Consider the following 13,842-nt stretch of genomic DNA (forward strand, 5'->3'; position numbering starts at 1 on the left):
ACAATTCACTGTTTGGTACAATTAAGCAATCACCATCCACGCCAGATATGTGGCCAGTATGAAAGAAATGCAGAGTAAGGTCAGCTGATCCTGATTATAGCATCAAAACAGCAAATGGAAAAAGCTTGAAGTGACAAAAACAAAGACTTTATTGCTCTGGCACAGATGACTATCTCGTGTTTCGACAGGAACAGGGACTAAAGCAACATCCGCATTTCAATTAATAGGAAATGCATCAATAAAAGCTATTTGATGACTGTGATGCTTGTGCGATAGGGCAATATGTATAAAAAAACACAGGGTTAACTGTTTCTCATCTGACTGTCAGTAAGAACTATCTGTAAACATGGATATTTTAGCAGGGCTGCAGTGAATAAACCCCTTATTGCACTGATGGATTCACATTTGAGAATTCCGTGGTGCAAAAACCAAAGGCACTCATCCTTAGCCATGAAAAATGTGATATGACAGGACATCCTTTATATTTTTAACAGGACATTTAGCCCTTAGGAACGATATAAGTCTTAATGCTTCACCTCAACTGTAAGTAGAATCAAACTAGTTCCGCAGGCTTCCACTGTAGCTTTTCATAATCAGATTAGAGGCAGAAAAACAAACTGTCAAAAAGCAAAATTCTAGACTGCAGGGAATGTTGAAGAGGCACAAAACTCCAAACTGCTTCCTATATCTTTTTAGGGCCAAAAGTAAAACTGTGCACACAGTGTGGTGTGGCTTTATTACTCGAGGGGTTTTTCCAGCTTTAATGTTGTTTTAACCCAGTGAGCTAATGAGTGTTTCACTGATTATAGATAAGCCCTCTGTGACTTGGTTCATGGCCTGCACATCCCAGCTAGTTGTGGCTTGCTGTTTTTCGCAACCTGTGTGACATCAGTTAGCAAAGATGTGCCAGAGATGCTATCAAAGTGCATTACATATAGATTAGCAAGCCAACACTACTGTTAGCTGATAAGCTCACAGTTCGACCTTAAATATTTAGGTGCCTGACTGCTACTTCAGCTGTTCTCTTTCTACTGTAAGTCTATTTTAAGCCCAGTATTTTTTTGCTAGCCAAAATTTCATTTTATGTCCCAGAAATAGATTTACCTAAATTAGCTAGCTGGCATTAGCATGAGCTAAGTGCTAATATTCAGCCATGTTATGAAGTATATCAAATAAGTTTGATTTATTTGTTTGTTTTGGGTTCAAATTCAAATAGGTCTTACATGGAGATTTTGTTCAGATGTTACATTTTTCCTGGATGAATAAGACTCAAGTATTTAGAAGCAAGACAAGCTTACTCATTTGTTTTTCCCATGGTCATTTTTTCTGTTGTTTGAAATTTGATTGAGCTTATAGCACTAATTTGTCCTTATTGCATTCCCAAATCCATGTTTCAGACAGACTCTTCAGCCCCTGTTGAGAGTTTAAAAGGTCCCCTTAGACAGGACTGAAGGCCGACATGCAGAGGTGGGGATGTGGATGATAAGCGTGAACCCTCAGGAGCAGTCTTGTGCTCAGTCTGACTCTGACTGAAAAAAACATGTGCTTATACTCACCACAGATAAAAGACAATCAGAGAGTGCTTCCTCATTCTTGGTGTTCGAACAAGGTCAAGGAACGAGTGTTTGTTCTTCGCTACAGTTTTCTCTTCGGTTTTACAGACCTGCTGTGAAACAAGCAAGACAATAGGTATCAGTGTCTGTGGTTGAGGGTGCAAAATATGTTCAGTAGTTCTGTTTGAATAGTTTGCATGTTTAAATGATACCCACTTATCAAAAAACACATGAAAATAAGTAGTGGCTCCTGAATAACAGAGGAGGATAAAAATAGAATAGCAGTGTCATAGAGGGAATATTCTCACTGCTAATAAAAACTATCCTTGACATTCATTTGTAATGAAACATTATTTATCTTTGCTTCTAGTGCTTTAATGATATCTGCTCTAAGCTGTGTTTAATTACCTTCCTACCTACAACACTACAGCTGAGTGGAAAGCCACGTCTGTATAAAGAGCGTAGCATGAGCAGCACGTTAGCAGAGCTGTGTGTGTGGAAACAGTTATATTTAGTAGCACTGAATAAAAAAAGAAATGCACAAGGTGTAAAAATACATTGAGATGAGCTTCTGTGCAAATCCAGTAGTTGATTTGTGTTTTATTTTTACTGAGCCTGTGCACTTTTCCAGTAATGGTGAAAGACGGCTGGCTCCTGCTGACAGATGACGCTGTATATGTGCTTGTCTGAAATTGATTCACACAGACTTTTGACAAAACCTGTGAGTGTCTGAGACCATGAGCAGGGCTTGAAATTTTAGTCAGTGATTTCTTGCATTGTAACATGAAAAAAATGGGAAATGTGCGGTTATATGACCATCCAAGCAGCTGGTTCACATAAACCTTAGACTGCCATCGGGACACAAGGATTTACTGCACATTCAATAAAGTCAGAGATATTTCATGGACCAGACGCCTGTGGTTTTTGTAGTTTTCCATATGTCTTTTGCTGAAACCGCAGATGAGAGTGAGCAAACAAAAAAGAGATTCTGTTTGCAAGTTTTCTTTTAAAACCTGTGAGGTGTAAGTAATGACTATATTTTGCATATTCTATAGGACAAATTCAGTTCTAACAAAAGATGAAGAAAAGCGCCACAAGATGCATAGATGTTAAACTGGGTAACTTCAGAGGCAGACTTCTCTCTACAAGCCAGATATTTCTAAAGTTCATATTAGTGTATATACGTTTATGGAAGCCCATTTCTGCCACAAAAAACAAACAAACAAAGGATCCATAACTCGAAATTTAGAGTTATTTTCTCGAAATTTAGAGTTAACAAGTTAAAATTTCGAATTAGTAAGTCGAAATTTCAAGAAAATAACTCGAAATTTCGAGTTATGGATACCTGTTTTTAGGGGTTTTTTTGGTGGCGGAAACGGGCTTCCATATTCGTTTGATCAAACACATGCAAAATGGGGAATTTAAAAGCTCTTGAAATGCCCTGCATTATAGACACCCCATTAATCTCAGGGCCAAAGAGCACATTTACTAGCCAAACTGGCTAGTTTTTAGACTACCATTAAGGAAAAAAGATGAAAACAAAACACCTTCAAAATCTGTAGTTTTATTTTTTTTCTAATCTGACTCCAGGAAAATGTACACTTTCAAGAGCCTACTGCAACTTTAATAAAGAACCTTAAGGGCATCATGTCTGTGCAGTGTACTATGCAGAACCAAAAAAACCCTCTTTTTTTTTTCTAGACTTGGAAGTATTATTAAGCTTCCTAGCACTAAATAATGCTGTAGAGTTTAACCAAACTGATAGCTGAGCACTTTACCCCCTTGTCAATTAATCCTCCAAAACAGTATTATTCAGGCTTCAAAAAACAAAGGGCAAAAAGCAGTGGGTGATTTTAAAGTGGCTACATCCACATTCAGTGACAAGTTAGTGGGGACAACTTGGCACCTTCGTCCTCTTTTTATCAGCATCAGAGGAGCACCATTTAAGTCTTGTTCACACAGGGAGTAACGAGATCACACAGAGTCAATGAGTTTCAGCAACTTCCGGTGAAGATGGGAAAATAACCACTTATTGATGCGAATTGGGCAGGTAGGCGAGATAACCTTTTTCAGCAGTGGCTCCTTGCAGGATACTGGTGACTTACAAATGACAGAGTAGTAAATACATTACAGGGGCAAACAGCAACTGAACATCGGCTAGCAACCAACCACAAAGACTTTATCTCTTCCACCAGGGAAGTGTTTTTTAAAACTAAGTTAATGCCATGATCCCAGGTCATTTCATTCATTCATTTGATCTTTGAGTCTTCATTCATTCGTTGTCCGATCGTCTGCTGTCCTGCCGCATTATGCCATATTTCCAGGTCTTTGTGGATTCATGCCAAGTTGTCAGGTTTAAGGTTTTTTGCATGTTTATTTTGTCCTCGCCAGGTTTTTTCATGTTTAGGATGCTTCATGTTTTCGTTCAAGTTTTCCCCAGTTTTAGGTTATTGCTTAGCTTCAAATTATTTTTGCCCTTTTATTTTTTGTACTGCTCAATAATGCCATAATAAACGGCATGTTTTCTGTTAGAATCAAGTTTTGTTTTTGCGTGTCTGCATTTGGGCCCTCCTCTTCACTCCACACAGTCTGCATCCGCACACTGTGACAGTTAATAATACCTTTTTCTTTGTTGTCATAAGGCTCATATAAAAAAATAACATTTGCTGTAGTTTGCCAAAGCTCACTCCAGAATAGTGAGAGAGAGACAGATTTAATTGCATTTGGAAATTTTTTCACGTGTCTCTCATCTGTAAGGCCCAAGACTGTTCGCTTTGGCAAAACAGTTTTGCAGCTGTTGCTCACTGAATTTGGCAATTTTTGTGTTAGGTGTTTACTTAAAGCTGAAATGAATATCTGGAAATCTATAATGATCATCTAAGCACTCATGTAGGACAGCTACTTAATGAAGCTACTTAATTTGATGGGACTGTTAATCAGGCCAGTGCTACATGTGTTACTAAGGATACTAAGAACTGCTTAGTCAGCAACATGAAATGGCAAGTTCCATAATTTCAGCTCACGACAGGAAGAGAAACTTATTTTTTTAAGAGTCTATCACCAAAATGAAAAAAACATGTTTTCTCACTTCCTTTCGGTGGTTCCTAAATTTGCTATGTATTCGTTTTTTCAACATTTTCGAACTTTCAAGGTTTTAGTGATGCCTCCCTGATGGTACTGTTAAATTTGATAGGATTCCAGACATCATCAGTTTATTTGCAGTACTGTGCATGTTAGGGAGACCAAAAAGACAAATGCAGTGTCTAACCAATATGAAGAACCAAGAGTCCAGTAACAGAATAATCTCAGCTTTAGACGTATCTAAATATTTAGAATGTGACAAACTGTTTTTTGTTTTGTTTTTTTAAATCTTGAAATCTTCTGAGATCTATGTCACATAGGCTAATCCTAAAATTTGGTGATAGGAAAAAAAAGCTTTTTAGATCTTTGATGAACAAACTAAATTTTTATGGTCTCTTAAATTTTTCAATGAGTTGACATAGAGACCTTAGTGTGCAGTAAGACCATGAGTAGTAGCAGTAGACTAGTATTAGTAGGCTTAGTGGCCCACCATCAGACATCTGTCAGCACAACACTCAATGTCAGTTTCGAGTGTTTGCTGTATTCTACAATGACAGCTGTAGAAAAAAAAGCTCATGTGTAAGAGACAGAATTAACCTGTACCTGACACATCTCCAGGTCTTTAATGAGGGGCTTCCCGTTTATCTGCGCTGCCTTCTGGATCAGTTTCCATGCTTCTTCTGTCCTGTCATTGGCCATTAACCAGCGAGCAGACTTTGGCAAAACCCTAAAAAATATATTACAGATAGTTGTTCTTTACACACATACTTGACTCTCGATGCCTTAATTGGAAGCTATGACTTGTCGCATCACCTAATTCTCAAACATCTTAGTAGAATTCAGCTATTATTGACTGTAGTATTAAAGTATTAAAGTAAGGGACAAACAAGAAGAATTCAAAAGTAGGTCAGCGTGTTTTTCTGTAAGACCACACTGGCTTGTGAGGAATTTCATATAAATCACAACAGTGAGCATTGGCTGTAGTTTTATTTTCTGAACCACAGTGTTCAAAAACTCAGTCTGTTGTTGATTAGTTCCCTTCTTTCTTTGCTTTCTGATACTTTTACCAAATCATTATTGGAAACTAGTCAAAATTCTAGGCTGGGCTGCTCCACACTCACCAGATGTAGAAAATAAAGAGGAAGCCAGGTGCGGATATAGCCAACTGCAGTTTACGCCAGTCTCTTATGAGATACGCCACACCGGCCAGAAAAATGTAGCCAAAGCCAAAGAAGTAGTCTGTGATTATACCCGCCAACATCCTCTGTTTTGATCCGGTCCATTCTGTGCCTGTGCAGTAAGAACATATTAATACACAAAGCTTGACACACAATACAAAATACTATATGAAAGATATACCAAAAATAAATAAGTAAAAACATCAGTCAAGTCTTTGATTAAAACTACTTTCTATTTTAGAAATGTCACTGTACACGTACTCTAGTACTTTTTTTTTTTTTTTACAAATTTAACCTGCATGTGCCAAAATGGTGGAGTGCCACCATTAAAACTGTGGTTGAGCCCAAGTGTTCATTCTTGTTAAATTATGAGAGAAGAAACTATTTTCTCCCTTCATAACATCTAATGGTAAGTATAAATGCAGGTTTTAGTTTAGGTTTATAATGCCATGCTTTGTAATCTTGTAAGCACTGTGCACCACATTCATTTATCTTCAAAGTAAAGAAGGAGAAGCAAAAACTGTACGTAAAACCACACCAGTCTAGCCAGTATAGGTAACGTAACATGTTTTTGTAATGTGAGAAAACTTTTCTTTGAATTACTTCCTTTTAATTCCTTTGAACAACAACAATTCATATAAGTTGATGATCTTGGTCAAAGGATAATACACATATCGTGCTGATCAGAATTTTTATCTGCACTATTGACACTTCAACAGTGAAGACATTTAGCATCTTGTTTAACTTCTGTTTTCGTGTAACCACTGCAGGACACTGACCAAGGACAAAGGCATTCATGATAACACCAGAGATGGATGTTCCAACCATAAAGCGAAGGGCAGTGTAGATGTAGAAATTAGGTGCGAAAGCAGCAGCGACTCCAAAGATAGCCTGGCTAGCTAGGTTGACAAGGATAATTATCCTGCGACCGTATCTGCGACAAAAGATTTCAGAAGTTAGTCATTCCAGTAAATGACACTCAAAAAATTCTACCACTACAAACTCCTAAAAGAGTAAAGTACTTTGTATTCAGATCAATAGAGCTCTGAAATGGGTATGCTATGTTTAACTTACTTATCAGCCAAGTGTCCAAACACAACCGCTCCAACAAGAAGGCCAAACATGTAGATAGATGAGCCCACATTGTTCAGGCTGGCATTATCGCACACCAGGTCCCACTAGGAGGAAGAAAAGCAAGATGTTTCATGAAAACTCTTAAACAGTGGAAAACAGGCGCAGTGAGTGGCACATTGGTACAAATGCTTTACTTTGAAAGGGATTGGAGACAATTCTGTGATTTTAAACAGCTAGAATACAAATTGATCCCCACAGTCACCCTAGACAAACCCTTTACTCAAGGACATGATATCTCAGAAAGATTGGATGTGATCATCATGAAATTTGGCGAGATAGCAGGAGACGTTTATGTCCCTCACAGAATAAGGTCTAATGATAGTGTTGGCACTAACATGAATCTTTCACATTTTTTTAAGAACTCGGGAGTCATTTAAAACATTATTTTTTACTCTTGGACCTTGAGAGAGCTTGATCACATAGGGATATGTAAGGAAAACTGCACTTTGTTAAAGCCTTGTGTCACCTGACTATAATTTCAGTGGTCACCCAGAGAGAAACTGTTCATGTAGAGAATCACTATCTTTGGTGTTGTGGCACTCTCCCGTAAATTTGAATTCAGGAATCTTTAAGTTGGGCAGCACAGTGATGCAGAAAGGTCACAGCAAGAAGCCCTAGGTTCAAATCTGACATTTGGTTGAAGTGTTTCAGTGTGAAGTATGGATGTCGCCCTCGCGTTTGCATGTTTTGTCCACACAGAGTCCAAAGACATGCAGCTAGTGGGGTTAGCTTAATTCGTGATTGTAAATTGGCAGTAGGTGTGAACGTAAGTGTGAGTGGTTGTTTGTTTCTCTGTGTTAGCCCTGCGACGAGCAGTTAATATGTCAAGGGTGTACCCCTCCGCTCCCTCTATGGCAGGTAGGATAGGCTCCAGGCCGACCGTGATTCTGAGTTGGGTAACAGGAAAAAATGGATGGGTGGATTCTTTAAGTTCTGTGTCTCTCTTGTTCAGTGTCTCCAACTGGATATCTGTGGTAGAGAGAACTCTGCAGCCTTTCATAAACTTCATTAACTTTGTCTCGACAAAAGGTGCTAGAGCGTTTGTAGGACGCTCTAGCAAAGTGCTCTTTGGTTTTAGAACTAACATTACAGATCAGTGAGGTCCTTTATAGCATAAAAAGCTAAAATGCTCCAGGCCGACATACATCTTCTAATCGAATGATGAGTCGATTGTCCTAAATCAACTGCACTTAACTCATAATTTTCTCCTTAGTTACTGTATTTACTGGAGATGAATTGTGTCTTACATGTGACAGTGCCCTGTCCAGTTACATCATTTTGGTCATGTAACTGCTGCTGCTCCCCGCCCCTCACGTGTATGTTTCAAAAACATTATCCAAGTATGTAGGGATGCCTAGAGGGCTCTGCCCTGCATGAGTCCAGCTCTCAACTGTAACCCCATTCACCCCTGTCTCAAATGTCACCAGAGGCCATTGTAATAAAAGTGTTAAGTCTCTCCACATTCCGTATCTCCATGCTGAACACATCTGGGTTTATCCAAGAGGCTGCTGGATTTACACTCACCTCAGTTACTATAGTGTTTTGAAATGTCTCTGTGCTGTACTCCCAGCCGTCCGGGCAGCTCCTCCGGGTAGGATGTCCATTGCCAAGAGATTCAGCACTGCTGTGGTTTAAAGGGACGGTGCAGGACAGGTCAAGTTGTCCATCACGGGTGGTTAGAAGGCTGAAGTTTGAAGAGGCTGGAGTCCCCGCTGAGAGCCCGGGAAAGCGGCATAAATGAGGAGGGACTGCCCCGGTGAAGACTGAAACCAGCATGTGGAATGCCAGAAAGATCTGAGGTAGACAGATCCACACATATAAGATCTTCTGGAACTTCCCAAAGCCTCCGATAACAGAGAGGATTTCATCAAAATTCATTGTGCTGACTGTTGGTGAATGCACAGTTAAAATCTGCCTTATTATAACTAATCGGATCTAATTCAGAAAGTCCAAAAGAGCTCCTAAAATGAAGCTGGAATACATGCACAAGCAGACAAAGCTTCAGTCAAATGTCTAAGAAAAAAAGGCTGGAATTTATGCCTGTGCCAGGCTGATGATTAACAGGCAGAGTCACTCTCATTCATATGCAGTCACACCTGTGCTGCGCCGCACTCTAAACAGCAACCTGTGGCTATCTGTAGGAAAGTGTGCAGCTCTCTGAGGGTGATCTAACCTCCGAGTGATGGGAGTGAACCAAAACAGGAGGGAGGAGGTTCCTCACTGTGGGAGGAGCTGCTGTGTAGTGGGCTGCTTGCCTTTTGACTCTCCGCCCCTCCTCAAAAAGTTTCATAAGAATAAATTAGGTAACCCGTTTTGACTTTTTACCAAGAATTTGTGGCTGTCTCTCCCAGTTGACAAACAACTTGATTCAGCTGAATTATTTGCCCAGCATTTCTTGCAGCAATAAATGCGGATCAAAAAAAGTTCTGTTTGTTTATGAGAAAACCCAAAGGCATCACATGGCTCCTCAGTTTCCTGTATTTCAGTTGTCAGACTAGTTCAACTTGTTGTCAGTGTGACTGAAACTGGGGGGGAGGGTGTCTTTGGTGGTGAGGCAAAGAAGCATTACCCATTTCAGAGCACTATTGAGGAGGAATTAGAGCTGCTTTTTTATGCTACTCCATCACTAGCTCACCACTTCCCAAACACATCCAGTCATCTCTTGGTTTGTGCTGATGATAATATAGTTTAAAGAACCTCGATTATTTCTCCGGGGAATCCTCATGCATAGTAACTTATATGCAAACTGGAACAGAGCTCCCAGGGGGTAATCTGAGAAGACTGGCATTCTTTGATTAGGCGTGGGGCTCCCGACACTGTCAGTGGGAAGGACAAGAAATTACTTCAGGAAGAATAGAGGAGTAGTTACACATAATGATCAAAAAAGACCAGAGGCAACTCAGTACAAGCCCTGCTACTGAATTCTAAGCAGGAAATACAACTCCGGCACTATTACATAAATGCTACTCGTCACTTTCACAGAAGGAAAAAGTAGCGTAAACAACTTTAATTTTTCAAGAGCTTCTAACAGTGTTCATTTCTGTGCCACCTGCACTGCCACTCATTCCACATTGCAGCACCATCTTGTGGTTACATGGAAACAAATGGAACTGTACAAAGCTGCAAAGAATCAATATATTTTCAATACTGGAGCTTTTCTGTAGTCAGTGTGGACAGTGTGTCTAATTAAATGTTTCTGCTTTGAATGGTCGACCCCAAATATTTAAACTCTACCAATTTCAGTATTCACCTTTTCATCTGTCTCGCTCTCATTCTTAAACATCTATCATACCCTCAACAGTTTCATTCCTCTTCTCGCCAGAGCATACCTCCATGTATCAGTACATGTCTTCTCCATTCCTGAGATATCCTCTCATTTTCCAATGTTGTGTTAGCCAGTCTCCATATCTCAACAGGTATATCTGGACTAACTGCCTTTTTCATTCATCACCCTTTTCATAGCTGCCCCCACGTCCTTCTTACTAATCCTCTGGGCGTCTTGATTCTCTATCTTTCCTCCATCCGCATTCCCCTTTTTCTCATTTTCTCATTGTTTTCTATGTAAAATGTATGTAAAATCAGAAAGCATTGATGCTAATTATTTAACATCTATAACAACATCTTTAACAAGAAGCAGTTCAGAGCTGATCCCGAGTGTAATCCCACCCCCAGTTTAAACCCATGTGTAACTCCTACCATGCACCCCACAAAGAAGCCAAAGGATATTTGTATATTTTGTATAAAGCAGTTTTTTGTGTGTATGGATGATGTGTTGTTGAAGTATGTTGATTGCCAATGAAAATATAATTTCACATTTTAAAGGTCAACATGCAAGTAGCAACCCACTTAAAATTAATTTACAGCTTTTTCATAGAATATCTGTTTATTTGAAGCCAAATTGGAAAGCTCCTGAAAGGAAAAACTGTAATGCCAAACTGTGACAGAACTGAAATGCTTAGGTTTTGAAAATCAGCCTGTTTACCATGTGGCTTAAATAAAACTCAACACTAATCAAAGACAGATCATTTGTGATGAGGAGGGAAAAACACAACCAAAAAAACCCCCAAAAGAAAAACAAATGTTATGACTAAATTTTTTTTTTTTTATCTATGCATATGTATGTTCTAATTACTGTAGGGTTAACTATTCATCATTGAATCATGATGGAAACTAACATGTTTTAGTGCTCTTATGGTGTATAAAAAACGTTGCCGGATCAAAAAGCTTTTCACACTTTTCCACTGTGAGAAGGTGTTCCTTTGCTGTTGATAAGAATGTAACTACATTACTGTGGTAGATAATGACAACTTGAACATGTCTAAACTAAAGAAATGTGAATGAACGGCAATGCTGATCCAACACATTAACACCACAACAACAAAAATAAATCCACCAGACCCAAATACCCCAACTAAATTTAAGATCCTCTAAAATTTTATTTTAAGATATCAGAGGATTACACTCAGTTTTCAACATCATAATACCAGATATCCTGGCCACCATACTGGACCACCTTCAGATCCCCCCTGCCACCTGCTCCTGGATCAAAGATTTCCTTACCAACCAACCAACCTCAATCAGCCTGGTGGAATCTGTCTCCACCTTCAGGTTTCTGCGCACCCAAATCTCAGGTGATTTCACCTGGACCCACAACACCATCACACTGGTAAAGAAGGCCTAGCAACAGCTGCACTTCCTCTGTGTCCTGAGGAAGAATAAACCTCGGCCAGAAGCTGCTGCTGGCCTTTTACCACTGCCTGGGTGTTTGCAGGGGCCACAACTGTGAACAAGAAGGGTGCTCAGATGGTAATTGGCTCAAAAACTCATTGGCTGACCTTTGCCAACCCTGGAAGCTATTGCCACTCATGCCACTCACACAGTGGCATGAGTGGCACTCTATACTCTCTATACCCAGACAAGTCCTTTTTCACTGCTTCCTAGCACTTTGTTCTCCAGTGTGTGCCTTTCTTGTTTTGTACATATTCCTCTACTCCTTTTGAGTGTTATGAACATGGGTGAATTACTAGGCCATGGGGGCACATCCCTTGGAACCAGTAGGGGCTGTTACCCTTCATATTTTCATTTATTTATTTATTTTCAAAGTTAAATTACACTTAATACTGACCCGGGTTACAGTGGGGCAAAAAAGTATTTAGTCAGCCACCGATTGTGCAAGTTCCCCCACCTAAAATGATGACAGAGGTCAGTAATTTGCACCAGAGGTACACTTCAACTGTGAGAGACAGAATGTGAAAAAAAAAATCCATGAATCCACATGGTAGGATTTGTAAAGAATTTATTCGTAAATCAGGGTGGAAAATAAGTATTTGGTCAATAACAAAAATACAACTCAATACTTTGTAACATAACCTTTGTTGGCAATAACAGAGGTCAAACGTTTACTATAGGTCTTTACCAGGTTTGCACACACAGTAGCTGGTATTTTGGCCCATTCCTCCATGCAGATCTTCTCGAGAGCAGTGATGTTTTGGGGCTGTCGCCGAGCAACACGGACTTTCAACTCCCGCCACAGATTTTCTATGGGGTTGAGGTCTGGAGACTGGCTAGGCCACTCCAGGACTTTCAAATGCTTCTTACGGAGCCACTCCTTTGTTGCCCGGGCGGTGTGTTTTGGATCATTGTCATGTTGGAAGACCCAGCCTCGTTTCATCTTCAAAGTTCTCACTGATGGAAGGAGGTTTTGGCTCAAAATCTCACGATACATGGCCCCATTCATTCTGTCCTTAACACGGATCAGTCGTCCTGTCCCCTTGGCAGAAAAACAGCCCCATAGCATGATGTTTCCACCCCCATGCTTCACAGTAGGTATGGTGTTCTTGGGATGCAACTCAGTCTTCTTCTTCCTCCAAACACGACGAGTTGAGTTTATACCAAAAAGTTCTACTTTGGTTTCATCTGACCACATGACATTCTCCCAATCCTCTGCTGTATCATCCATGTGCTCTCTGGCAAACTTCAGACGGGCCTGGACATGCACTGGCTTCAGCAGCGGAACACGTCTGGCACTGCGGGATTTGATTCCCTGCCGTTGTAGTGTGTTACTGATGGTGACCTTTGTTACTTTGGTCCCAGCTCTCTGCAGGTCATTCACCAGGTCCCCCCGTGTGGTTCTGGGATCTTTGCTCACCGTTCTCATGATCATTTTGACCCCACGGGATGAGATCTTGCGTGGAGCCCCAGATCGAGGGAGATTATCAGTGGTCTTGTATGTCTTCCATTTTCTGATGATTGCTCCCACAGTTGATTTTTTCACACCAAGCTGCTTGCCTATTGTAGATTCACTCTTCCCAGTCTGGCGCAGGTCTACAATACTTTTCCTGGTGTCCTTCGAAAGCTCTTTGGTCTTGGCCATGGCGGAGTTTGGAGTCTGACTGTTTGAGGCTGTGGACAGGTGTCTTTTATACAGATGATGAGTTCAAACAGGTGCCATTCATACAGGTAACGAGTGGGGAACAGAAAAGCTTCTTACAGAAGACGTTACAGGTCTGTGAGAGCCAGAGATTTTCCGTGTTCGAGGTGACCAAATACTTATTTTCCACCGTGATTTACGAATAAATTCTTTACAAATCCTACCATGTGAATTCATGGATTTTTTTTTCACATTCTGTCTCTCACAGTTGAAGTGTACCTCTGGTGCAAATTACTGACCTCTGTCATCATTTTAAGTGGGGGAACTTGCACAATCGGTGGCTGACTAAATACTTTTTTGCCCCACTGTATATAATCACATGTATCTGGCTAACAACATATGGAAAGCACAGACAGCATAGATTACATTTGGCCGGTTGGCAAATTGAATTGTATTAGTGGGTCCAAGTTCAAGGCAGGATGGTGGCTTAGCCGGCAGAGAGAGAGACACTTGCTGAACCCTCTGA

General features: G+C 40.3%; 1 protein-coding gene across 4 annotated transcripts in view; it reads right to left on the reverse strand.

The window, feature by feature from the left end:
- si:dkey-119m7.4 (solute carrier family 22 member 6) overlaps positions 1–13,842 on the reverse strand; it is a 35,189-nt gene that overhangs the window by 15,219 nt on the left and 6,128 nt on the right. The window contains exons 2-7 of one of the 4 annotated variants that reach the window (XM_076874288.1): positions 8,471–8,740; positions 6,887–6,990; positions 6,592–6,746; positions 5,756–5,924; positions 5,238–5,361; positions 1,557–1,666 (exon numbers count right to left, since the gene is read on the reverse strand). In XM_076874288.1, the coding sequence (XP_076730403.1) occupies positions 1,557–1,666; positions 5,238–5,361; positions 5,756–5,924; positions 6,592–6,746; positions 6,887–6,990; positions 8,471–8,740 (932 nt within the window). Of the gene's footprint in view, positions 1–1,556; positions 1,667–5,237; positions 5,362–5,755; positions 5,925–6,591; positions 6,747–6,886; positions 6,991–8,470; positions 9,099–13,842 lie in introns of those variants that run through there. The other 3 variants (XM_012923273.3, XM_023153730.3, XM_076874287.1) reach the window with 3 other exon arrangements.

This window comes from Maylandia zebra, linkage group LG15 (assembly GCF_041146795.1).
Source record: "Maylandia zebra isolate NMK-2024a linkage group LG15, Mzebra_GT3a, whole genome shotgun sequence".
Taxonomy (NCBI): Eukaryota; Metazoa; Chordata; class Actinopteri; order Cichliformes; family Cichlidae; genus Maylandia; species Maylandia zebra.